Source organism: Notamacropus eugenii, chromosome 4 (assembly GCF_028372415.1).
Source record: "Notamacropus eugenii isolate mMacEug1 chromosome 4, mMacEug1.pri_v2, whole genome shotgun sequence".
In the NCBI taxonomy this organism is placed as follows: domain Eukaryota; kingdom Metazoa; phylum Chordata; class Mammalia; order Diprotodontia; family Macropodidae; genus Notamacropus; species Notamacropus eugenii.
Genome location: NC_092875.1, coordinates 343,851,259 through 343,879,186, shown reverse-complemented (window position 1 = coordinate 343,879,186; position 27,928 = coordinate 343,851,259). Strand labels below are relative to the sequence as shown.

General features: G+C 39.8%; 1 protein-coding gene across 1 annotated transcript in view; it reads left to right on the top strand.

The window, feature by feature from the left end:
• Positions 1 to 27,928, top strand: part of TPPP (tubulin polymerization promoting protein) — a 141,532-nt gene that overhangs the window by 38,768 nt on the left and 74,836 nt on the right. Inside the window, exon 2 of the mRNA XM_072605313.1 lies at positions 4,485 to 4,796. Within this exon, the coding sequence (XP_072461414.1) occupies positions 4,489 to 4,796 (308 nt within the window). The 5' untranslated portion in view covers positions 4,485 to 4,488. The remainder of the gene's footprint in view (positions 1 to 4,484; positions 4,797 to 27,928) is intronic.

Sequence of the window (27,928 nt, the reverse complement as noted above, 5' to 3'; positions counted from 1 at the left end):
GAGGAGGTGTCAGTGATAAAACTGGAAAGAGATTCTAGGACTCTGATACCTGACCCAGGGCCTTTTCTACTTGCTTATATTGCTCTTAGAGATACTGGCCATGACAGAGTTCCAGCCCAGGGAAGGGAAATGACCAACTATTGACCCCACACAAGGATTGATCCCTTCTCTTCACAGCTTGCTAGTAAGCAGAAGAAAAGACACCTATGAAGCCTCTTTCCTTTTGACTTCACATTTAAGAGTCTCCAAAGAGCCAAAGGGGATGATAATAATAACACCCATGGACATTTTAGCTAGAAGACATTAAATGGATAAATGGACATACTTTATTGCAGCCATGGAGACAACATAGTATAGTGGGAAAAACAATGGATCTGGAAGAAGACTTGGGTTCAGATACTGCCTCAGATATCTGCCTACTTGTGTGACCCTGGACAAATCACTTAACCCTGACTCTAACTCTCAGTTTTCATCTGTAAAATGGAGATGATAGTAGCATCTATTTCACAGGATGGTTGTGAGGATGAAATTATACATACACATATGTATATATGTGTGCACGTATACATGTATGTATGTATTATTTTGTACACCTTAAAGTGCTGTGTAAATTCTAAGTTTTCTTGCCTAGTCCTGGCCTTACTCTTAGAATGCAGAGTCCAGAGTCGGCCTCAGAAGACTACCTACCCCAGAGAACAACTAGCAATTTGCTCCCTGGGTAGCCTGTACTTTGCATACTGTTTTAAGTAAGAGAGGGGTGAAAGATGGTCTCTAAAATCTGGTGACCTGGCATCAAAAGAACTTGCTCAGCCCCTTTTAACAGAGAGTAATCTGACTTTGCTGATAGCAAGCAAAGGGTTGTCAGCATGCAAGAATCAATAGTAAGTAACTAATAGTGATCGTTAGCATTTGTATAATACTTCAAGATTTGCAAAACAACCATATAAGGGAGGTATTATTATTATCACTTTTTTAAAGATGAGGAAACTGAGGCAGACTTAAGTGACTTTCCCAGGGTCACACAACTAATGTCTGGGACGGATCTGCCTGACTTTAAATCCTGCTGCATCACCTAGCTGCCTCAATCAATAATTCGTTAAATAATTGACACTAACATGATAGTTTACACTTCTTTAGGGCTTTCAGGTTTACAAAGTACTTTCTTCCTAACAACTGTGTAAGAGAGACGTTCTAAGTATCACTATCCTAATGTTTCAGATGAAGAAACAAATGCTTGGAGAGATCTGACATAGGGCCACACCTTAAGAGCGGGCCTTCTGACTGGAGACCTGGTGTTCTTTTCAGGATACCACCACAGTCTCCAAAATACAAATGCTTCCCAGCTAAGGAAGTACTTACTTTTAATTCAGGGAATATAAGTAGTATGTTATATTATATTATGTTATATATAGTATAATATAAATAGACCCATTTTGCAGGTGGAGCAATGGAGAACATAGGTTAAGTGACTATGCCAAAGTCACACATTAATTGGCAGAGCTGGCACTTGAACCCAGCTGTCTTACCCTTAATCCAGGTGATCATACCTGGAATTCTCTCCTCCTCACCTCTTAGAATCCCTAGACTCTCTTCAAGGCTCAGCTCAAGTGACTCTTCCTTCAGAAAGCTTTTCTTTCATGACCCCAATTAGTAGCTCCAGTGACATCACTTTGTATTTTTCTGTGGAATGTGTTCTATCCCCTTAGTAGAATGTAAGCTGAATGATTGAGGGCAGGGAATGTCTCATCTTTTCATTTGTATCTTTAGTAGAACATGGAACACAGAAGGTGCTTAAAGAGGCTTGTTGGTTATCTCATCTTTCCATTGTTAACATGTTGTGTGCTCATTTTCTCTTTTGCTCTTTGCAAGTGTCAGGAGTTTGAAGTTCTCGAGTTTGAAAGCTCAGTTCAGAACAAACAATTGTAGTGGGAAGTGAAGTGAGCTTAAACTTCTTGGCACAGACAACCCCAAATAGGTTTTCTGCATTGATTTAAATTAAGACCTGGGGTGCTTCTTTCTAACTTCCTCTAGTATATCTTCATGCTATTTATTTCTCAGTAATATATTAGCAAGTTCAGCATATCAGATCATTTTTTCCTCAACGAAGCAACTATAAAACTTTGAGTTTGGAGCCAGATGTTTTTGATTGGGAACTTTCCCAAATTTCTCATCCTAGAACAAGGAAGACTCACTTTGTGGTTGGCAGTGAGTCCAGTAAGCCATAAAAAGTCTCTTAGTTGTGAAGGCAAGCAAGTCCCTGCTGCTCAGTCTAAATCAAAACTCAAGTCTCTGGCTCTGTAGTGGAGTTTTCCTTAGGTATGAGGAACTGATGGTAGACATCAAGATAAAAAAAAGGTGCTGCTCTATGTTTTGACTACATGCCTTAAGATGGAAAGGATAATGATATATCTTTCTGTACCATATAATGATCTGAGGATTCAGGAGTGCTCCAAAGGAAAACCAAAAATATCTTTGCGGTCAAAAGAGTCTAGTATTTAGAAACATAACTGGCAATATTGGTGATTGGAACAATTTAGTTGAATAGGGGAGAAAGAGGAGTCTCTGAGACACCTATCGATGGGGCAGATTTGGGAAGAGGGAGTAGAAGGAGGCTGGATTGGGTCATAGGGAAGGAGGGAGCTTGTCATTTGGTAGTCAGGACCCCTCTAAATATAAGAGCCCTGGAACAAAGCCTCATTGTTCTACCTTAGTTATAACTCTGCTGATTCAACCTTGATAGGCTTTCTCTTTGTTTTTTTTTCCCATATAATCATCTTCATATCTGGTTTCCTTAAGTTATCATAATCTTCCACCAGTCTACTTACTCAATCTGCCTCATATACCTCAACTGAGAACTTCAGATCTTTGTGGCAATGTATTTGTTTCCCAGAGTTTTCACCCCTGTTTTTCCTGAATCCTCCCCACCCTACTCCTCACACATACAGCTAGATTGAAATCTAAATGACTGCAGGGCCATTTGTCATCCTTTTATTTGATAACGTCAGTACCTTTCATCTGCATTACATTTTTTATATTTCATATCATTTTCACAATACCTCTGACAGACAGTTAAAGCAGCAGATAGACATCTTCACTTGAATTGTAACAATAACTTACACTTCTATAGCACTTTAGAATTGTAAACTCTTTATATATATTATCTCATTTGATCCATACAACAACCATGTGCAATAAATTTAGGAGTATTTTTGTCCCCATTATACAGATAGGTAAAGTGAGTTTCACAAAGATTAAGTATTTTTGTTGTTTTTGTTTCCCCAAAGACTACTTAACTAGCAGGGCCAGGACTCTAATCCCTTGCATGGTGCTCTGTCTGCTACATCACATTGTAGGATACCTTGGCCTAAGCACCCAAGATCTTGGGCGGCCTTGGAACCCTGGCAATTTGGGTTGGGAACAACCTGGGGGATGCAGAATATTTGTCTAAATCATTTGAAACAAATGTGAGATATTTAGCAAATGCAAACTGTCAGTCATCTGGACTGTAATGAATTGTTCTGGTTGGGACAGAGATACATAGGGCTGCCAAATATGTTAACAGAGAAGTTCTCAAGCAAAGAGAGGCTTAAGGAAGATTGAAAGGCCAAGGTGTGGTGAATAGAGGGCCAGAATCCTGAGTCAGGAAGACCAACGTGAATCCAAGCAAGTCATTTAATTTCTCGGGATCCCAGGTACCCATCTAAGATGGCGAGCTGCAGAGCAGGTCCCAGTCCGCATTGGTACAGGGAGTTTCCTAACTAGGAATTCCCTTGCACTGATGAAATCATGGGCCTACACCAAAAAAAGAGATTCTGATGCCTGGGATGAGGCAAGAAAAGGGTGTCTCCCATGATAGCCTTTTTAATATACTACTTTCCCCCTAGAGGAGATAGAAAGGCAGAAGTTTGGGATGTGCTTATCTATAAAATGAGGGGGCTGAATTAAATGGTCTCCAAGGTCCTTTCCAGTTCTATTCCTATGATTCTATTTACTGTTTCTTTGGTTAAGTCTATTACTAATAATAGTTAATAAAAGCTAATGTTGATACGGTGCCTACTATGTGTTGGGCACTGAACTAAAGGTTATAATTATTATTTCATTTGATTCTTACAACAACCTTGCAAGGTAGGTGCTAGTATTATCTACATTTTACAGATGAGGAAAGTGAGGGTAAATGAGTTGCCCAGGGTCATACAGCTAGTAAATGTCTGAAGCTGGATTTGAACTCAAGTCTTTCACAGTGCCGCTCTTACTTTTCTGTTCCAAGGCCTCCGAGAAGAGGAGACAGTCTGGTGGCCCCGGGGTGACTCTTCCTAAGAGTTCTGACTCTTCTTTTGTTTGTTTTTTTACATCCTGGATTACCTGCCATAGCATGTAGAAGACCTCCTTACATCCTGTGAGCAGGTTAACCAAGAAAGTGGCCCTCAGGCACTTCCATCTGTGAGGATGCAGCAGAATGACTTCTCTCTTTCTCTTTTCTCCAGCAAAATGGCTGACAAAGCCAAGTCAGGCAAAGCTGCCAACAAGACTCCCCCCAAGTCTCCTGGAGATCCTGCCAAGGAGAAATCAGCTAAACGGCTCTCGCTGGAATCTGAGGGCACCAATGAGGGGGCTGCTGCCCCAGAACTCAGTGCCCTGGAAGAGGCCTTCAGGAAATTTGCTATCCATGGAGATACCAGAGCCACCGGGAAAGAGATGCATGGAAAAAATTGGTCAAAACTCTGTAAGGACTGCCAAGTAATCGATGGGAAAAATGTGACAATCACCGATGTGGACATCGTCTTCAGTAAAATCAAGTAAGTCCCTGTCCCTGTTCGCTAGCTCCTCTTTTGGGTGCAAAGTAGCTTATACTGTTGTGGCCTACAGAACTTCATTTCAGCCATAGATTATAACTCATCATTCCTTCCATATCCTCATTAGTAGATATGTGGATCCCCTTCTCTTTTAGGCAAATTTTGGGATTCTTTGAATTCTCCTTGTAATCATCTAAGCAGAAGCAGGTACTGCATTTTATTAATTGATAACATCTTCTGAGAAGACTGATATTTTTGAGGTGATCTGACTGTCTTCAGAATACTTGTTGTTACATGAATTGTTTTTATTATTGATGGGAGAGGAGGGGGACTGGTATGTCAGGGTCAGGAGATGATGAAGGATCATGACTCTAGACATTGAGCTTGAGTGATGTCTGCCATGATTTTGCCCTGGAATAGGAACTATAAATAATGGGAATGTGGGGGAGGAAGAGACCTAAAGAAAGGAGGCTAGAATAATATTTAAGTAGATGCTATTGTTTGGTGTATGGGGCTAGAATCCATCCTTTACTGACCTGTGTAATTACAAGAGAAAGCAGGTCTTGGGACCCTAAATATATATATTTAAATGAGTAGGGTCTAAACCTGTGATTTCACTGGTATGGAGAATTTGCTGTAAATATAGATTGGTCCCTTCTCTGCCTCTTAGAGTTAACTCTCTTAGAGTTGCCTAGAGCATTGCTAGGTTAAATAACCTGCACAGCCCTCCCTCACTCAAAACAACGTCAAGTGCAAGTCATGTCCTTATTTCTCTGATGGCATGGTCTTCTTCGGCAACGAAGGACAAACACACCACAACTTACGCAGGGTCACAATGTCAATATGTCCCAGAGCTGTGACTTGAACACAGGTCTTCCTGGCTTGGAGGCAAGCTCTCTATCCTCAGTGCTGTACCACCTCTTTAAATATCCTCTAAATCTCTATTATCTATCTTTTTTTTTTTTTTTTATCAATCACAAACCTTCCAAAACACCACTGTGATAGCTCTCATTGTGAATATTCCCTCTGTTAACCAGAACAGAGGTTGAAACAAGTCTGAACAAAAGGAACCCAGCGCCAGCGTGAACCATTCTTGGTGAGGAGCTTGGCTCTGGGAGCTGAACTTCATCATACTTACACGTATGGTCATGGTCCTGTCACATTTTTTCACAAGCACTTCTCCTTGGCTCTCCTTATCTGCTAAACTTAAATAAAACAGCAGATGTATTCTTTTCAAACACCAAAGTTTATTTTTTTGAAGTAAAGTTTTTATTTTCAATGCAGTCCATCTTTGTGTATTTAAGAATATTGCAGAGTTTGGGAAATTCCTACTGGCTTTTGTTTCTCCATGTGTCCTCTCTCTAATGACTTTTCTTGTTCTCTTGATAGCTTTTTTCTTCAATTTATTTCACATCCATTCAGTCAGTATCAAGTGCCTAGTACATGCTAGGCAAAAACTGGGGTGTAAAGGGGGTAAAAGGAGGCAAAACAAAAACAAAAATGAAACCATTCTGGCCTGCCCTGAAGAGCTTACTTTCTTTAAAAAAATAATCTTGTTTTTATTGATTACCTTTGTTTTTGCATCACTGTCATTCAAAAATATAACTTTGTTATATATTTTGAAAGACTTGCAAGTTGTATATAATAAATTTGCACTTTCATGTGCAATCATCTTTTTATTATATTTTGTTATGGAAAGTTTGTTTTATTCCATAAATTAAAAATTAAATAAATAAATGTGAAAAAACATATCTCACCCCCCACTCCTTGGCACAAAGGCGGGGGAGGGCGGGGAGGAAGAGAGTTCTCCAAACTCTGAGAAAAAGGATGGTTTTGTTATTTTTTTCTTTGAATCCTCCATTGCTGGGTAGGCTTTTAACAAATGCTTGTGGATTAATTATTCCTGACAATATCTACAACCTAAGGACCTCACATTCCACTGAGAGACACTAGTGAGCTTGTGAGGAAATACAAAGTTTATGGTGAGTCATGGAAAGCAAGTTCACCGTGGAGTTTGTGCTCATAACTGAGAGAATAAAGAGAGGCCTTGAAGTTTATTTTGTCCTTCAAATGATATTTCTCTAATTTTGTGCTTCTACCCCTAGACTGGGGTGAACCTAGTCACCTTCTAGATGCAGAACCCTATTTTCAGAAAGGGGAAGACCCCAAATTTAGCTAATAAAGACTCTTTGTCTTGGAGCCTGTTTCTTCATAGTCTAGATTACAAAAAATTTATTATTTCTGTAAACTTACTGGGTTTTTTTTATCCGTCTGGAGAAGTAGACCCAGAGCCATCCAACCCAACTCCTAAGTCGTTGCCATCATTCAGTTGTTTTCAATCAGGTCTGACTCTTCATGACCCCATTTAGGGTTTTCTTGGGAAAGCATTGGAGTGGTTTGCCATTTCCTTCTCCAGATGGTTTTACAGATGAGGAAACTGAGGCAAACAATGACTTGCCCAGGGTCACACAGCTAGTAAGTGTCTGAGGACAGATTTGAATTCAGGAAAATGAATCTTCTCAACCAGTCCTAGTGGTCTACCAACTCCTCCACCTAGCTCCTAAAAACTTACCACAAAAGTATAAGAACTTAATTTAAGAACATGCCTCATAACATGTTAAAGAGATATGAGTATATCATGACTTTATCTGCCTGTAAATTTTCCTAAACCAGTCTTCTGGTTTGTGGCAGTCTTCTTCCCCCCATTTAGTGGCACAGATGTTAAAATTGTATCCTTCCTTGGCAGGAAATATCAAAGAAAGTAAATCTCTGTTTTAGGATTGTACTCACTTGAGTGTGTTCTGTTCACTAATTCTCTATTTTTAAGAGGCCTGGCCAGAAGTATTCCCAACTTCAGTCTGCCTGGACATTTTTGACCTGGCATTCTTCTCATCTTACTGGCTTTCTGCTTCCTGGATCTTTAGCTTGTATCTTGATTGAGATAAATCCATAATCCCATCACGTGACTTCTGGACTGTTGGGTCTGAGAATATTCCAATATCTGTCTTCTCTATGACCTTCTCTGTGAAGGTCTCCCATCTCCCCAACAACCACTGCCACCCATGATCCATCTGAGAGTCTACTTGGGATTCAAGGGAAACTAAAATTCATCTCCCTTTAACAGTCAGACTCAGCAGAAACTATGGGGTTTTCTCTCATTGTGATTTGTAACAATTTCAGGCCTCCTCTCATACCCCCTCCTCTCATACCCCCTCCTCTTGCCCCAGGCCCTGGTAACAGTTTGCCATCCTTCAGTATACAACACACACTGGAAACACATTAGAACATAGCTCATCTTGACATAGGTTTTTATAAGTTATCTTGTCCTCCAAAACCTAACAACTCCTTGTAGTAAAGCTTTGATAGAACACAGGCTGTATTCATTTAGGCTATTTCTTTTTCCACTCCTTTTATGCCTTTTCCCCCCAAGGGGGTGTTTTGAAGTGAATCTTTTTTTTAATAACTAGAGATTTTCTCTATGAATATCATGTGTTTTCTATAAAAATTTCATTTGAATCAGTTATCTGGGTAATTTTTAACTGTCTAAAAGCTATATAAACAAAGAGAAATGAAAAGTGGAAAAATACTATTTGAGCAATTATAATTTGTTTCTTCCTCACTTTAAGTCAAGGTCCTTACATCCCAATGTCTCTTTTGGAATATAATTTTCTTAAAGGAGTCCAGGGCGGTATAAAATCAATATTGTTCAGAGTTGGAAAGAACCTAACAGATAGTCTAGTCTAGGCCAGGCTGTGGTGAACTCTGGCTTGTGGGCCATCATATTTATTTATTTTAAATAAAAAACATTCTTAGCTCATGGGCCACATGAAAACAAGCAGTGGGCTGGATATGGCCCATAGGCCACAGTTAGCCAATCCTTGGTCTAGTCCAGTTTCCTCATTTACAGATAAGACCTTTGAGGCCCAGGTTAATGAAGTGATCTAAACCAGGTCACAGAGTTAGCTGGTTAGTGATAGACCCAGGAGTAGACCTCAGGTCTCCTGACTCCAAAGGCATTGCATTTCTTATTATATACCATACTACTTAGTTATCATTAGCTATTTTTAGGTAGCACTTTCTAAACCTCAAAGTATCAAAGTTTATATACGTATATGCCTCTAATTTGGTATGTGTGGAACCATTTGTGTGTAGGTTTAAGTGTATCTGTGCCTGTAATAGATATATATTATTTGGGCTAGGCTTTGGAACATGAATATGTTGATTATAGACAAGGTAGAGAGAGGGTATACCAAGCTAGGAAAATGTTTAAGGAAGGCATGAAGTGGGAAAGCCAAAAGTATAGTTTAGGAATAATAAACAATATAGTTTGGTAAGAACAATGGGTTCATTTAAGGCAGAAGTTCTTAACCTGAGGTACATTAGTTTGTTTTTAATGTGTGTATTGTATGTGTGTGTGTGTATATACCCATACATACATATGGGTATATGGGTACATACACACACATGAACACATACATGAATGTCTACACAATGTAATACATCATATACATACATTTACATGGACATGTATACATATACACATAAGACATAAAATGCATGTACAATACATAAACAGATCCACACACAGTATATATACATGCATGTACACATACACATACATCTATGCATACCCATACAAACATATACACTTAAGACATATCATATACATACACAATACATATACAGCTGCACATGCATATACACATGTATGCATATATAACTATTATTTCGTTATATTTGGTTTCCTTTGTAACCACATTGCAAACATTACTCAGGAAAGTGTCTGTAGCTTTTGCCAGATTGTCTGAAAGATCCATCACACAGAAAAGTGAAGGAGCCCTGATCCTGGTGAATAATGGAAGAAAGAAGGGTAGGAATGATTTGATTTTTGTCTTGGTAGCCTAGGGGACAGAGCAGGAAGAGTGCTAGACTGGATGCTGGGAGAGATGTGGGTTCAAGTCCTACTGGCCCCCACTTACCAAAGTATGTATTGTATGTATTGTAACTTGGGCAAGTCACTTAACCAGGGGGTTCTCTTAATTTTTTTTTTTTTTTTTGCTCTCACCACAACATCCTTTGCTGTGAAGGATTGAGGCATCACCTTGGTTTTGGTAACATTAGTTGAGCTCCTTAGAAAAGCAAGGTACATTCTAAAAGTACTTTTTTGAAGGGGGTGGTACTTCTCAAGATGATTGACTGAATCTGTGTTTCTGCCTAGGTGACTGTGCAGTGTTGCTCCCTATCAATTTAAAAATAAATCAGGAAGTAAAAAGAAACCGAACAGATTCGTAGATGTGTTCTTGGGTATGGCTTTAGATTAATTATTACGCTAACTTCCAACTTGGTCAGCCAAACTTGGGAAAAATATCCCAAAGAGTCATCGTTCACAGACAAATCCAGTATGAGCCCATAGTCTGCAGAGCTGTGGCTTTGTCATGTATATATACACTGCTTCACTGCTATCCAGTGTGGGCACGGTCACTTCTCCCAAACTAAGGGAGGGAAACTAGGTCAGCTATATTTAACTTGTGCAGCTTGGGGAGGAAGCAAATATATTCAAAACATCCTCATCCTCCAAAGGGATGTCAGTAGAAGCTACATGCCCGCCATGTGCAAGACACTGTGTTTCTTGGCCATTTGTGCTAAACGTGGAGAGCTGGGAAGTCTAGGATTTTACCATGATTTGAGTTCCTCCAAAATGCATGCTTTGGAATGAGCAGAGGGTGAGAGTGACAGGACCTGGCTCCATATCTTAACTCTTCTTCTTACTACCTGCGTGACCTTGGATGATTAACTTACTTAACCTCCCAGAGCCACCATGTCTAGATCTATAAATTGAGAAAATTAGACAAGGTAGTCTCTGAAGTCCCTTCCAGTTTGGGACCTCTGTTGATCCTCTAATGTGTGTGTGTGTGTGTGTGTGTGTGTGTGTGTGTGTGTGTGTGTGTGTGTGTGTGTGTGTGGTGGGGGGAAGGGGAAGGGAAGATGATTTTAGGGTAATGGAAACACTAAAACACTAAAAGTGACTTTAGTCTGAGCTCTGCCACTATTTGGCATTTATAGAACAATGGGCAAGTCAAGTATTTTCTGGGCCTCCACCAACACAGGGACCATGAGATATGATCTCCTAAGACGCTTTCAGATCCAAAGTCCATGATTCTGATAACCTGCATTTCCCAGCAAGTTCGAGAGAATGACTTAGCCACAGTTTATAGTACCTTGGTACGATAAGGGCTCAATATTATGGCTGTATTTAGTTTCTTGGATAACTCTGATGATTTTTTTATTGTCACTCATTACTTATTTAGAAGGCCAAGACTAAACAATGGGGCCGAGGAAGAGGCATATGTATGTACATAAGTATGTGTACACACACATAAATATATGAATAGATATTGGGTATCTTATTGTATATATACACACATATGTATATAGAGTATATATGTATATACACACGTATACAATCTGTGCATACATGTGTATGCATGTTACGTATGTGTTATACATGGACAGTTCTTGCTTTACATGATTGCGCATTCTGCAAATTCCACTCCCCAGCTAGTAGATAAGTAGCAGGGCCCGATGGCAGCCGGGAGTCCCAGAGCCACTTTGGCTGCAGGGGTTTAAAGCCTTAGATGGGGTGGGACCCCACAAAACTCCACAGGGGGAGAGGAAGATCTGCAGAAGGGCCCACTTAGGTTAAGCAAGAACTGGCTGTATATATAATATGGAGATGTACTTGGTGCTGGAAGAGTTTAAGGTTTATTCTTCCTCTGTAAACTCTCCCTCAGACCAAAAATATATGTAGTTCATGGACACCTTTATTTTCTCTTTTTAACCTCAATACCATCTATATTTCCATATGTTTATTTGTAGCTTTCCATATTTGCCTTGTGCTTTATAGAGAATAATTTATCATGTCATTCACCACCTATACTAGGAAGGTGGTTGCTAATTGTGAAAGCATCCCTACATCTTATAAAGAGGAAAAAGGGATTGCAGAAGAAGGGTCATGATCTAGTACATACATGCAATTCAGTGCTGTGAAAAGAGTATTTGGGATTAGAGGACTTGAGTTGGGTGACCTTTGAGTAAATGATGTCACCATCATGGAGTTCACTTTCCTCATCTGGAAGGAGAGACTTGTTCTCAGTGACTTTTAAGGTACCTTCCTACCCTATCATCTATAAAATGGGGGGAGTTGGACTAAATAGGCCATCTATAATGTCTATGATGTTCTCTCTAAAACTCCTTAAGGCTCACTGCTGATGGTAGAATATTAGTTCGCTCCAGCCATTTGAAGTGAAGATAATGTGATAGGCTAAGCACCAGGAAAACAGTGCGGTCCTAGTTCAAATTCTGGTCCCCAAAGCCTGGCTCAATTCAGAATGGATTATTTGAACTCTATGTGTCTTAGTGACCTGATATGTCAAAGGCAATGATGCTTAGTTGTTGATAACTGTAACCATGAGCTTTTCAAAAGGTCTATAAGCATCTATTTAGAGATGCTGTGGAGTGCTATGGATAGGGTTTAAATTATAGGAGTTGCAAAAGAGTAAAATAAGGAGCTAGGATTTACATAGAGCTCTAGGGTTTGCAAAGTGCTTTGCAAATATTATTCCGTTTGATCCTCACAACCACCCTGGGACTTGGGTGCTATTATTATCCCCATTTTACAGATGAGGAAACTGAGACAGACAGCGGTGACATGACTTGCCCACTGTTATGAAATTAGTTAAATGTCTGAGTCTGGATTTGAACTTAGGTCTTCCTGATTCTAGGCCCAGCACTACAGTCCCTGCACACCTAGCTGGAGTTATAATTGCACTACAGTCGTTGTTTAAGCACATTCAATTCTGTTCCTCTACAAGATAATGCGTTAGGTAGAATGCTAGAGTCAAGGAAGAAGTCAGAGGTCAAATCTAGCCTCCTACCCTTACTAGTTGTTTGACCCTGCACAAATCACTTCATTGTTGTCTGCCTCAGTTTCCTTATTTGTAAAATGGGGGTGATAATAGAACCCATGTCCCAGGGTTGTTGTGAGGATCAAAGAAGATAATATATGTGAAGTGCTTTGCAAACTAAGCACAATAAAAATTCTAGCTATCAGACCATCTCTGGGACATCCTCCTACTTTCCCCTGCTCTTCACTATCCCTCTTTTTCTTCTTTTCTCTCCTTTCCCCTTTTCCCTCCTCTTGTCTTCTACATTCCTTTCTCCAGCCTTACCTTGTTTGTCTTCCTTATCCTTTTCTTCCCCACCAAAGTAGTGTGGGGAGGATGTGTGTGTGTGTATGTGTGTGTGTGTGTGTGTGTGTGTGTGTGTGTGTGTGTGTGTGTGTGTGTGTGTGTGTGTAGTGCTGATAAATGGGAATCATCTCAGTTCCTCTTGTTAGAGGAGACAGTTTTCTGTCTCCCCACCAGTTTTCCTTTGTTGTGCTCCTTACAATGTGACTCTCAGAGAGAAAAGACCTGTCTCTGAGCAACTCACTGGGACAAGCAAGGGCAAAGATCACTTTTAAGTAATGGAGGCACCCTTGCCCTGCCAACCCCTCTCCTCTCCTCTCCTGTCCTGTCCTGTCCTGTCCTGTCCTGTCCTGTCTTTTCCTCTCCCCTGCTCTCTGTGTCTCTATCTCCCTCTGTCTCTGGGTCTGTTTCTATCTCTCTTTCTGTCTCTGTCTCTCTGCCTCTATCTCTATGTTTATGTGTTTGTCTTTCTGTCTCTGTTTTCCTTTCTTTTTCTGTATCCACCCATGTCTCTCTGTCTCTGTCTGTCTTTGTCTCCCTCTCTTTCTCTGTCTCTGTGTCCTCTTTTTCTGTCTCTGTCTTTATCTGCCTGTCTTTCTCCCTCCCTCTCTCTCCTTGTCTCTCTGTCTGTCTTGCTTTCTCTCTGTGTCTCTTTCTTTGTCTCTCTTTTTCTCTCAGGATGGTGGAAACACAAAATTCAAGGGAAAATTTTAATAGGAATTAAAATGGGAATGTCCTTTGGTCATCCAGCACAACACTGAAGTTGGGCTTTGGCACATCTGGTGTGTGTGTGTGTTTACACATTTTGAAGAACAAAATATCCAAGAACGATTGTGTTCAATCTCTGTTTGACTAGCATTCCCACATGTTGCTTTGGGAACATAAATTTCTTGGTTTATTGGGGTCAGCAACTGCTCAGGGGAATTTGATACAGAAGATATGCCCTACACATGCTCCACTTGTTGGATACAGTTAATGTGGTAATAATAATAGCCCTGATAAAAATACCTTTGCTCTTATTTTAGGAGCATAAGTATGGAACACTACAAGGAAATTGTCTTAAGTACTGCCATAAAATTGCTAATTCTCTGACATTACTTGATAGAAAAAAAAAATCAAAATATTTCTGTTTATCCTGGCAGGTTACTATGGTTCCAGGCAGGCCTGGGTGACGTCATGTTTTGGATCTCTGTGAGCCTTTATTTAGGTAGTTGTCTCCATAGCAACATTTGTTTGTTTTGATGTAACTATGTGTTAAATTTTAAACAAATTTTTGTGGTCATATACTAGATTTTTATTGAAGACTACTGTTAAACTAGATAAATGCCACTCTTACCCCTCCTCCCCACAAAGAATTAGCAACATTTGAAGGGAGTCAAATAAGATCGATAGAATTTAACATTCTAAAATACCAGCAATTGTTATTCCTTTCACTGTTATCTGTATCATCTTTGAATCACTCCTGAAATGCAAAATAAAAAAAAAAAATCACCTTATTTGTGTGTGTGCATGCATATATGCGTGTGCATGTGTGTGTGTGTGTGCGTGTGCATGTGCGTGTGTGTGTGTATTCTAGGGAAGTTGCTTATTCCTAAGGATTTTTGCCAGACAGGTGCCACTTAGTTTTTTTTTCCCCTTGTAGAATCATAGTTCTGTTCTGAAGTTAGAGAGGCCAAAACAACGCTGCATCTGAAGTGTTTTATAAATCTTAGTGGATCTTCATGATAGATTTATTTTCTTGTTCCTCATGCAACCAGTCTGTGGGAAGTGGGTCACTGACCATTTCCCATTTGGTATTAGGGAGGCCAATGTTTCAGAGGTGATGAGAGTAAAGTTGTGTGGTTTATGTGGTCAAGGTCAGGGAGGGAATAAATAATGAAATCTAAGATTCAATGAATTAAGCCCTTCTGAGACTCAGACTTTGATGGGAAATTGAATACATCCCTATTCTGTATTTGCTACTGGGGTGAAGCAATTCACTGTATTTTTTTGGTCCTCAGTTTCTCTATCAAATAAGGGGGATGGGCGAGTTAACCATTAGGGTCCCCACTACCTCTAAATCTATAAGCCTATGATAGGTTCCTGTTCTCCCTTTCACTTCTTTTAAAGTAATTGCTTCTCTACAGCTGCCAACTTAAATCACTTAGATGGCTCTCCTCATGTCAATGCCAGGCTAGCAAGACCTTCTCCTCACCAGATGCCTGGTGCCCACAACTGGAAGACTAGAAAACTGAACCAGATGTGTTCTGCAACCACAGCTGTTTGATTGTGATTTTCTGGCAACGCTAAGGCTGGGTGATCTTCTCCGCCTTAGCCACCCGAACACAGCAGCAGTTGTTTTCTGCCTATCTGGGGTAAATGCTAGAGATTGTTTACTTCAGACACCTGGGGGAAAGAAGGCACTTGGAAATGTGTACTCTTTCACAACAAAAGAAATTTGTCGTACATGAGCTGTCACCAGGGAAGCTTCCAGCTTGGTCAGCCAAACTTGGGTGTTTTTGTAGGGTAAGTTTGAAAAATAAAACAACTATGTTGTGTCATGCAGGGAGATTTCTACACACCAGCTCCCACAGGTAAATTAGTTGATAAATGGGGATGCAAAAAATGAATATGACTTCTTGACTGCTTATAACTTGACTTTCTTTCAAAATCAGTCATGACTAATCTTTTGAGAGCTGCCTGTTTTCATGGCATTCACAGCAGTCTTGTTGACCACAGGAAATGAATAGTAATTGTATTTAAAACTGTGCTGAGTAATTCTTGACTTTGAGAAATAACTGCCACTAGACGTTGGCTAACGCTGAGAGGAAATATAACCGCAGACTTATAGAATCTTACAGAGGGGCCAGTCCTACTCTCTCATTTTGTGGATAAGGAGACTGAGACCCAGAGTTTTCATGTACCTCAAGAAGACTCTTTCTAATAGCCCCATGTGGCAAATAAGTTGCCACAAGAATAATTTCTTCAAGAGAGAATGAAACAATCTTGGTCCTCCTGAAATGATAAAAGTGAAAGGGAGGCCAGGCTTTGCCAGACTTGGATAGGCTGGATGAAGAAAGGATAAGCAGATTTAGTGTAATGGGACTAGATAAACCTGTGGAATGTCATGGAAGACTCTTCCTGGATGAGAAACAGGGAACTCGTATTTACTAGCTTTGAGACTCAGATCAGTGAGACAACCTGGGAAACAATCCCAGCTCTGCTGTTTGCTCACTTTTTTACCTTGGGCAAGTCATTTCACTTCTGATCTTCAGTTTTCTCACCTGTCAAATGAAGTGATGTTGGATTGAGCTCTGGGCCTGGAGTTTCGAAGACCTAAATTCAAATTGATCCTCAAACACTTATTAGCTGTGTGACCCTGGACAAGTCACTTAACCCTGTTTGCCTCAGTTTCCTCATCCATAAGATGATCTGGAGGAGGAAATGGCAAATTCCTCCAGTATCTTTACTAAGAAATCCCCAAATAGGGTCACAAATGGCTGAAACGACTGAACAACAACAAAATGAAGAGACTAGACTAGGTCAGGAGTTCTTAACCTCGTGTCGAACTTCATAAAAAATATTTTGATAACCATTTGAATGCAGTGGGTTTCCATTCTAATCCTATGTATTTTGTTTTATGAATTTAAAAGCATTATCCTTGCACTGAACTGGGATCTGAGGAGTACATAACCTTTACCAGACTGCTGCCAGAGGGGTGCAGAGCACAAAAAAGATGCCTGGCCTAGCCCATCTCCAAGGTCTCTTCCGCTGTCAATGCTAGGAAGGTGCTCAGTTAAGCAGGTGGGCTTTGTAGGACCCATCCTCCCTGCATCGTAAGGTTATTATGCAGATAAAAAGGAGACCCAAATGCAAAAGAACCTTAAAGTGCTACACACATGTGAGATAACCTCATGGTGTCTTTCTTCTTTCTTGGTTGAGGGAGAGAGAGCCCTGAATCCTGCAACTGACCAGTCTGCACCGTATCAGCCAGTGGGCATTGATAGTTCACAGTGAGCCTGCCTCGCAGGGTTTAAAACAAACAAACATGACCAGTTCCTCTGGAACACTTCAGTAATGAAAGCTTCCATGCACGTTTCTAGTCACTGTCAGTGTAGCTTCCCCTCCCAATAAAGTACAAAACATTGTTTCTAGGAAACACAAATGTCTCATGAATCCTCATGACAGGAGGAAGGTCTGGCTGCTGCCTAGCTGCACAGCGACTGGGAAATCTTTTGCACATGCTCCTTCTTCCTGCCTCCTCCTCCCCCATCAATCTGGGTCTGAGGTCCAGCACAATTCCCACCCATGTCCTAGTCTCCAACACCTTTGGTGTTGCCGGGGCACTACATTGCATGTGCGGTACCTGGGAACTTTGTGCTCCGGCTCAGCCCACTGTTCTCTCAGCCTCTTCATCCTCCCCACATCCTGTTCACCACCACCATCCACCCCACTTGGATGTCTGGAGCCTGCCACATGACCCAAATCTTACAAACATTCCTTAGGCACCAGTTATATGCAAAGTCACTGTGCTGGGATCTAGGGTTACAAACACCAACAACAACACGGTCCTTATCCTTAAAGAGCTTAAATTCTGTTGAGAAACTGGTACCCAGCAGCATGCTGCTTATACAGCTTACTGTCTTGTGTTTGGGGCACAAAAGGGAGGGTCTGTGTGGATGCTGAGGGCATAGAGGGAAATATAAGGCAGTATCTCTTTATTTACCTCTCTATTAATATTTTTCTAGTCATTCTGTCCAGCTTTAAATGCCCTAGTAAATGAATGTTCAAATGACTGAACAACAACAAAATAAATGTTCCTAGGGCTGTACTGGAATTTCACTGTGCCTTCTGGCTGATTTTTTTTTCCCATTAGGCTAGCCTGTTTCTCAATTCAATTTCCATTTGTTATATTAATTTCCAAGGCGTTTAGATGCTGCTCTTGGTTTAATTAGCTCCTGACTGAGGAAAGGTTGCATTTTTCCACTGTGTGACTCTTAAAAGACTTTTCTCTTTGGGTCGTTTCATATCTTATTTCAAAGAGACTATGTGGGCAGAACTGGACAAAACTTGAGGGCAGTGATGAATTCCAAACTCTTCTACAGAATGTCCGTATTCCAGAGACAAGTCTCCATGACTTCTATGAAGGAAAGTGGTGCTCTGGTCCATCACCTTTAGGCACTACCCTACCCCAACCATGGCTCCAGGATAGGAAAAACAAGCCCAGAAGGTGTTTTAAAAAATTGAAAGTTCTGCTCTAAAGTAACTTTAGTCTGGTACAGTTCATCAATTTTTCATCTCTGTCATCCATTTGGAAAACGACGGTTTTCTTCATGGTTGTCACCCCTACCAAGTGACTTATTGGGAGTTCTGCAACGCCAGCTTTCTCTTTCAGTAGCAGAATAGCTCTTAAGGAGTAGAAAGATAGAAGAAAAAAGAAGAGCCCAGTAGATGGAGCGGCACCAAAGAGGAGACCGAGTCATTGTAACAATAAGGCAATTTATCACTTCCACCACCAGCCAGTCTCCTCAGTACTCCTAACCGAGTTCCCATTGGTTTCACAACCGATGATCTAATAATGAGATTCTCAAAACATGGTCCTATCTCTTCCTGCCCCAAATACTCTTTTTAAAAAGTGTGAAGCTCCTCCAAGTGGGCCTCAGGTTTGGGTTGTTGTTATTTATACCATGACAACGTAGTTATAATCTAACTTGACTTCATAATTTACCTGTGAAAGCCTTCATTTGTGTCCATCTAAAGCAGTTTCTATTTTTCCAAATGTTCTAAGGTGTTTGTGGGGGAGGAGGAGGGTGTTACTGTTGCTTTTACCAGATTTTACCAGATTACCAGATTACCAGACAGTCAACAACGTTCTTATATAAGATATGCCCTATTTTATAGCTTATTTTATAGGATTTTTTGAAAGATATATACTGATTTTGTATGAACCTAAACTCTGTCCTTATATGTTATACTAATGTACAAGATCTGTGGATTCCAGTGCCCTCTAATGCCCCCTTTGTGGCTAAAGCCTATGTACAGTGTATTCCTTTTCTAGTCATTAGTTTCAGCTTGGAAAAAAAAAATCCTGGAGTGATCTAGGTAGAGGTGGTTGGAATTTATGGAACCCACCCCTGAAGGTGGGTGTGTTAATCTATGATGCCCTCTAGTGGCAAGCCCATAGTAGTCGTGGCAATTATATATTTCTATTATGGTGTGAGATTATTGGCTATTCATTCCCTGTAGATCCCTGGACAGGAGCCAAGTTTAAGTTATTACAAATTGGAGGCTCTAAGTCAATGCTGAACAATGATCTCTCCCTTATTTTTCACCCTGTTTCCGTGTCTGCGATCCTTCTCACCCAAAGTTATTTTGATTAGTCTTTTATCTCCACCTATATGTGTAGGTCTATGTGTATGTGTGTATATATGTGTGTGTATATGTATATTATATATACGTGTGTGTATATATACATGTGTGTATATATATACTCATATACACATGTGAAGAGGGAGGGAGGGAGAGAGAAAGAGAGAGAGAGAGAGAGAGAGAGAGAGAGAGAGAGAGAGAGAGAGAGATTGGGTGAATGAAAGAAATTTGGATTTGTATTTTCAACCAGAAGGGACCTCAAAGGTCACCTAATCTAATCCTCCCTCATTTTATAGAGAAGAAACCTGGCCTTGAGAGAGACTAAGTAATTGATCCAAAGTCACATAAGTCACATAAGTGATGGACCAGAGATTTGAACTCAAGTCTCCTAAATCCAAATCCAAATCCAGTGCCCCTTAGTACCTAGAAATCAAATCACCCTGAAACTGTAGGCACACTTACGTGGAATTCAGTTTTATAATCCATTCCCTTACAGAGCATATAACAAGCATGGCAGTAGATGGTAGGATTCTTAATTGCAACACCAGTGAAATTATAGGTTACACTTTAGAAAAGAGACTCCATTTTATTGCAATTATGTATTATTGAATAACTTTGCTGGTCACGTATAGATAGATATAGATATGCATATGTATATATGTAATATGTAAACACATACTCATATGTGTATATATACACACACACACACACACACACACATATATATATATGTATATATATATACATATAGTTCCAGTTATAGTTATACATAGTTCCTGTGTTCAGTGGCATTTTTTATGATAACTAACATAGGTAAGAAGGCAGCTAAGTGGCTCAGTGGATAGTGCTGGGCCTTGAGTCAGGAAGACCTGGAGGAAACTCTGGCCTCAGATACTTGCAGTGACCTTGGGCAAGTCACTTAACCTCTGTTTGCCTCAATCCACTGGAGAAGGAAATGGCAGACCAGTATTTTGCCAAGAAAACTTGAGGGATAGCACTAGTGTGCTATGATCCATGGGGTCATGAAGAGTCAGACATGATTGAATGACTGGACAACAGCATAGCCTAAAGAACTAGGTTTTTAAGTAAACCAATCAGAAATTATGGATGGAAGGATGTTGGTCTAGATGAATCTGTCTGTAAACCATCCCAGTGGCTGTATAGTAGTGAACATTTTTGTTTAATTATGTATACACATTGCCTTCCCTATAGAATGTATGTTCTTTGAAGGCAGGGACAGTTTTGCTTTTTTCCTTTGTATCCCTGAAATTTAACACAGTGCTTTACACACAGTAGGCACTTAATAAGTGCCTGTTGATTGATTGGTAGGTAGGTAAAAAGAGAAATGGGGCCCTCCCTCCTATCTGGAGAGATACCTCTGACTGGTCCTGCCTGACTGAAACTGAGCTAAATATCTTTATCAGCCAGTGTAATGGCAGCAGTTTAGGGATGCTTAACCTTCTGAAGACAGTCTTTTAAACAAAGAGCAACTATTTCAAGATACCTCCTTAGTGCTTCTGCCAGAGACAGTACATGGGGTTGGATGAACCCTTGGGCAGACCCAGTAGGCAGCTGGGCTAGAGGTATGAAGCCCAAGGCCCATTCAAAATGAAGGGCATGGGGTATGGTACCCTATTCCTCAGTGCTGGAAAGCCAATTAAACAAAGGACAATTTCAATGTGAAATTGGGAAGATTTTGATGGAATAATTTCCCCCTATTTGGAATATAAAATTTAGGGGAGAAAGATTGATCTTGGTGATCAATATCTGTCAGATATACTTTGGGCTGATTATGGAATCAACAGATTGACTTTTGAAGATATGCAAACTTAGCCTGAACTCCATTCTCAGTGTGTTATTCTTTTCCTGCACTATGATCCATGCTATCTATTGTCCTAACACATAAGTATTCTCCTGGTGAGTCAGTTGGGCTAGGCTGGTTTTAGAAATAGGACCCCATGAGGTAAAGGTAACAAAGTGATTTTAGACATCTAGGTGGTACAGTGGATAGAGTGCTTGGAGTCAGGAAGTCAGGAAGACTGAGTTCAAATCCAATCTCAGACACTTACTAGCCGTGTGAGTCACTTTACTTCTTTCTGCCTCAGTTTCTTCATCTGCAAAATGAGGATAATAAAGGCACCTCCTTCCCAGGTTTGTGATGAGGACAAAATGCAGTAATATTTACAAAGCACTTTAGAAGTGCCAACTATTATTATTATTACCATTATTAATTATTATTATCATATGACTTGCTCGTGGTAGCTCGAGAGATAAGCAGATGCCCTGGGAGGATGGCACAAGTGGGTGTTTGGGTGTGGAACTCTTGGCTTAGTTCTTGACCTCAGTACAGGTCAGAGCTTCCTGACTAGTAGAGCAAGGATCTGATTGTGATCCCTTGGAGCTCAGCCCATGGCACCAGACTACAGCTCCTTTTACAGGTATTGGCTCAGGCAGGACCCACTTATTGTGCAGCCAGTTTCTAAGGATAGTGGTGTAGAGACTAGTTCTCTTTTCATCAAAATCCCCAGCTGGAAGCAATGCTAATAATTAATAATAACTATTAATAGTTATGTAGTGCTATGTGTCAGCCATTGTGCTAAGCACGTACAGTAGTCGTGCTATTATATGGAAATGTTCTACAACATGATTGTACATTTATAACCTATGTTGGATTGCTTAGCATCTCAGGGAGGGAAGAGAGCAAAAGAGGGAGGCAGGGATAGAATTTGAAACTCAAAACTTTTTAAAAAATTTTTTTCAACATGTAATTCAGGGAAATAAAATGTTATATTATAAAAAAATAAATAATAGTCCTAAAATGGTTTTCCACATGACTTTCTCATTAAAAGAGGGAAGGAGAACAGAGGGAGAGTGATTATATAGACATAAGCTAGAAGTTCTCAACCTTTTTTCATGTCCTGGACCCCTTTGGCAGTCTGATGAAAAGTCCATAGGCCCCTTGTCAGCATAGTGTTCTTAAATGCACAAAATAAAGTGAGTAGGATTGCAAAGAAAATTGATTGCACTTGTATACAGTTATCAAAACATTAAAAGAACAAATTCCTGGAACCTGGGTTAAGAACTCATGAAAAGGTTTGTTAGCAGCGGAAGGAAGTTTAGTTCCAGGCTCCTCATTCTACAGATGAGGGAACTGAGGTCCAGGAAGTTAAATGACTTTCCCAAGAACACACCATTGCTTATAGCAGAGCCAAAACTACAACTCAGGTCCCTTGAGTCCCATTCAAATGCTGGATCCACTGTGCCACACAATACTTTAGTGCCTGCTCTCTTCTTCTTTCTCCCATCTGTTAATTAACCCACTTTATTTGCTAAGCATTTTGTCAGGCCAAATACAGCTCCTTTTTCTTTCACTATTTTCTCTCAAAGCCTTCTAGACTGTGTGGTAGGTGTTGCCTCCATGTACTGTCCCAAAAGATGCTTCTGGGATTGAAAGGAAGGTTCTCCTGCCATCAGGCACCATAAACGCATTACAGCCTCACTAGTAAGCATCCTTGCCAGAGGATTCTCCTTGAATTTATAAACAAGCTCTTTTGGATTCTTCTGTAGCTTAGATGGGTGATATAAGGTGGTCCTGCTTCTAGCTAAGCTGTACTAAGTTATATCCTAGTCCATGGCTCCTAGATTTAAGTGGATCCTTTCTCCTCCTCGGGATATATTTCATTTGTTCTCCAGGAAGTGTTGATAGTTACTCCAAAGTACAAAAGATATAACATGATCTGGTTCCTCCCACTTCTTCTGGCCCAGCTTTGGCAGTTTAGCATGTTGAGAGGTCTTGTGTAAAAAACCTTCCAGATCCACAGATCATCCTTAGGCTAATATGTGGCTCTATTGGAAGTGTCACGAGGACATTCTGTCTTCCCTTCGCCCTTGCTCAAGGAATTTGCAGCACTACTGGGGTGGCAAATAGTCTGGAGGACATTTTCATGCACATTATAAAGTATTTATCAAGCCACCTGATTCTCAGTTTCATTCTCAGGTTGCTTAGGAGCAGAAATTCGGGAGTATGATTACAGGGCTGGAATGGAAAAGTTCACTTGTAAATGCTAACTCTGCAGCACATGATCTGGCCTTTGAGATTGCAAAGCACATGATACAGTAGGTGAGGATTGCTCTTTGGCCAAATGAATCCCTGGTCTAACTAATTTCATCTGCAGACAGCACCATGCAGAAGACAATCTCTACACATTCTCACATCCTGACTTGGATCCCAATTGTTGAGAAATGGGTTCATAGAACCTATGGCATGGGGTTCCACAAGTATGGAGTCCCTAAAACACCCATATTTTTCATTACTTGAACCCAAGCATCCTAAAAATATATCTACTAAAATTATCTGCTAAAATAAAGTGAATTTTTTTTGTAGTCATCACAGGCAAAGAAAATTGTCTTTACAAGTTTTGGTGATCTTTTGTTTTAATGATATTTGAGTGAAGAAGATGGGGAATTAGAGACAGGAGAATTTAATACTCCTTTATGTTAGATTGAAATATGATAGCTTTGGAAAAATCGAAGATCTCTTTGGATTGCCCTTTGGGCACTGAAGGATATATTATAAATAGTAGATGCTTACAAAGTGTTTGTTAAATGACTGAATATTACGCCTTTCCTCAAGCTTTCCCTTTCTTTCAATGAAGATGCAGAAGTAGAGAGAATTAGTGGGACCTGCATTTGAATCCTCCTTCTGCAAGAAGCTAAGGATAAGCAAGTCACTTGACTTGTGAGCCTCAATTTCTCCCATCAATGAAAATGGGGAGAATACTATTTGTACTATTATATACTTATTGAGAGGAAAGTAGTCTATAAACCTTGAAGAACTATATGAAAATAAGTTATAATTGGACTCAGCGGCCTGTGGGTCCAGGAAGTTATTCAGATTTTTTTAAATTAATTTTTAATTTATGGAATAAAACTAGCTTTTCCATTACATAGTATAATACAAAAAGATGGTTGTATATGAAACTGCAGATCTGTTATGTACAAATTGCTATTCCTTTTAAATATATAATAAAGTTATCATGTAAATTTCTTTTTTTCTTTCTTCACCCCAAGTAAATAAGAATTATGGCATACTCCACAGAGATAATGCAGCCCTAAGAAAGTTTCATGGGTGTCATGAAAAGAAAAAGATCTCAGTTTATTTAAGCAAATCATTTCACCCCTCTGGGCCTCAATTTCCTTATCTGTAAAACAAGAGGCTTAGACTACATGAACTCCAAGGTCTTTTCAATCTATGATGCCCTGAGCCTACGACTCTCAACTAAACCTATGCTTTGTCATTAATATTTGAATTTTGCACTGGTTCTAATGACGTAGAAGCATAATAGGTACTTGGTAAATAGTTGTTGAAATTCACAGAAATCTGCTGGAATTTCTTTGTGTATCTAAGTGGCGTAGTAGATATAGTATTGAGCTTCTTGGATTCAAAAACCCAAGTTCATGTTCTGCTTCAGACACTTACCAGACTGAAGTGACCCCGGGAAAGTCCCTTGACTTCCCTTAGACTGTTCCTTCATCCATAAAATGGAGATGATAGTAGCATATGCCTCACAAGGCTGTTGTGAGGATCAAATGAGATAGCATTTGTGAAGTATTTTACAAAACTGAAAGGATCATATATATGTTATTGTTATTATTAATATTATTGCTAAAGTATCTCATGAAGTTTAAATTTCAGTCAGCACTCACATTGCACACCTAGTAGAAATACATTCATGTCTATGTTTCCTGTACTGGGAATGGAGGTTCATTGAAACCTGGAGATATCATTGCAGCCTCAGTCAGTCAATTAGGTAATTGCTAGGTGCCTACAGTGTGCCAAGCACTGTGCTAGGTGTATGTGTTCATCCTTCATTGTGGAAGACCATGCCATCAGAGAAATAATGACATGACTTGCACTTGACTTTGTTTTGAGTGAGGGAGGGCTGTGCAGGTCACCAGCTTCACTTCTTCTCCAGAGCCATCTGAATCCAGTGACCAGGTATTCATCAGGATGATTGCAGGTGAACCAGGATGAGGTAATTGGGGTTAAGTAACTTGCCTAAGGTCACACAGCTAGTGAATGTCAAGTATCTGAGGTGAGATTTGAACTCAGGTCCTCCTGACTCCTGCACTGGTGCTCTATCTACTGCACCACCTAGCTGCCCCACTGTGCTAGGTGCTGGCCGTACCAAGACACCATTGATTGATATTGGCAGGAGTTTTTTTGATGTAGAAATTAGGCCATTTGCCAAGATACAAAACTATTCTCAGATTAGGTTTATGTGTTTAGCTTTAACTCGGGGATGTTGAATGATGATGCCATAAAGATTTATTTTGGAAGCAGTCTGATCTCCGTTAAGGACCTGTCTATCCAGGTCAGTACAGAGAAATATTTACCCCTTGGATCAATATAAAGAACTATTTGGAAAAGCAGAGAAAGCAGATCATAGCTTTTCACACTGCAAATCTGTTACAAAGTGATTGATTTTCTGTGGGTTCCTTGGGAATTTTTCCATGCAAATGTGTTACATATTATTCTATTTTAAATGATATTTACATACGAGTTCTCAAAAATAGGCATTGTTAATCAGTTTTTAGGAGCTGGCTCTGTTTCCTTTGGAGGCAAAGAAATTATACAATAGTCATGAGCTATGATGATTCAAGTTTCAATCTGGGCAAAAACTTTTGTGGACTATTCCAAACAAAAAACATGGCAGCATCACTGCTGACAAGGACTTAGTGTTAGAGGAAACACAACAATTGTGTCATTTATTCAGGTCTATCAGGTGAGTATCTTACCATCCAAGACTAGACTTCTGATTTCATTTATGGGGGAAAAACCTTCATTCATACATTTCTGGAGTTTCTTCTTACTCTTTTGTTTCATCTATGCCCCTGCTAGTCCTACTCCTTGGTAAATGCTATCAACACTTTTCTATTTAAAAAAAAAAATCCTAATTTAAGAATAATGTAAGGTACATATTGATTTCTCCCTTTGGAACCATGCTATAGCTTTCAGAATTTGGTTTGTTATTTTGTGTCTATTACGAACAAATATATCATACAGGCATGAGAGTTAGACACAACGTTTCCCATCAAGTCAAGTTGGGAACCTGGACACAGAATGTTACAAAGTCAGACTCAGTGAGCAAATTCACCATAGATTTGGGGGGGGAGGGTTGTGGGGGAGGGGAGATGTTGCCTTCTTAGGTAGCCTAGGAAATGCTTTCTAGAAGTAGTGAGTCTTGGGGAAATTTGAAGAGGTGGAACAAATCAGAATAAAATTAGTGTAGCATTCTAGGAAAAAAATGACGTGAAATCCTAACGCAAGAAGGAATAGCCATACTCTTTTCACTGAATACTCAAAGAGATCAAATCTTAGAAGTTGTTGAAGACTTTATGTTGGGCAGTGCCCAATTAATGGTTTGCACATCAGAGTCACAGGAACTAAATAAACAAACTGTAAATGAAAACAAATGAGACTGTGTAGATTTTGATACTAAATAATATACCCGACGTAGGGGGATGATTGCATTATCAGAGATTCTAGTATCATAAATGGGAAAAGATTAATGCTTTCAGCAATAAAGGATAATCACAGCATTGTGACATTTTCTGTTGGTTCAAGATGAAAGCTGAAATTTTCCAAATACAAAAGTCCAATTGTTTATAAAATGGTCACTGATATTATCTTGAAAATATGACTATATTTATATAATAATTTCCTGGGTCACAGGTACCATAATCAATGACAGGCACCTCATGAATAAATCAAAGCCTTCCTCCAAATATCATCTGAGTGGCAGTTATTTTAAATAAGAAATGCAGTCACTATTTATCTAACCACTCTTCTAACCATTTCTTAGAGCTAGAGGGTAGAAGAAGTGTAATGGGTTTTTATAATGAGAAGTGCACTGATTCATCAGAGCATCTGGTAAGAAACTCCTTTTTACAAATGAGCCTTAGAGCTCAATTTGTTTTGGAACTGATATCCCCAGGTCCACCCTGGAGTAGGTCCATATGCCCGAGTTTGCCCTTGACCTAACCTAAGCCTCCCTCAAGTCCTTGGGCTAGTTTAAACCATATTTAATTGTAGTTGTTTTAAGTGATATTATTGGTTTTGGTTTTTAAACTAGTCATTTTTGTTTAAATTATTACGTCCACATCTGTCATTGAAACCCCTCCCTTATAACAATAAAAAAGTTAAGCAAAACCAAGTGACATAGTCATCATGTCTGATACAGTATATTACATTCCACATCCATAGTCCCCCACTTTCCTTATGTCTCACCATTAGTTCTATAGGTCCAAGACTGTGTTATTGTTCAGTTGTTTCCATCACGTCTGACTCTATAACCACATTTGAGGTTGTAGATACTGCAGTGGTTTGCCATTTCCTTCTCTAGCTTACAGATGAGGAAACTGAGGCAAACAGTATTAAGTAACTTACCCAGGGTCACACATCTAGTAAAGCTGGATTTGAATTTAGACCTTCCTGACTCCAGGCCTGGCACGCTATGCACTGTGTCCGCTAGGTGCTGT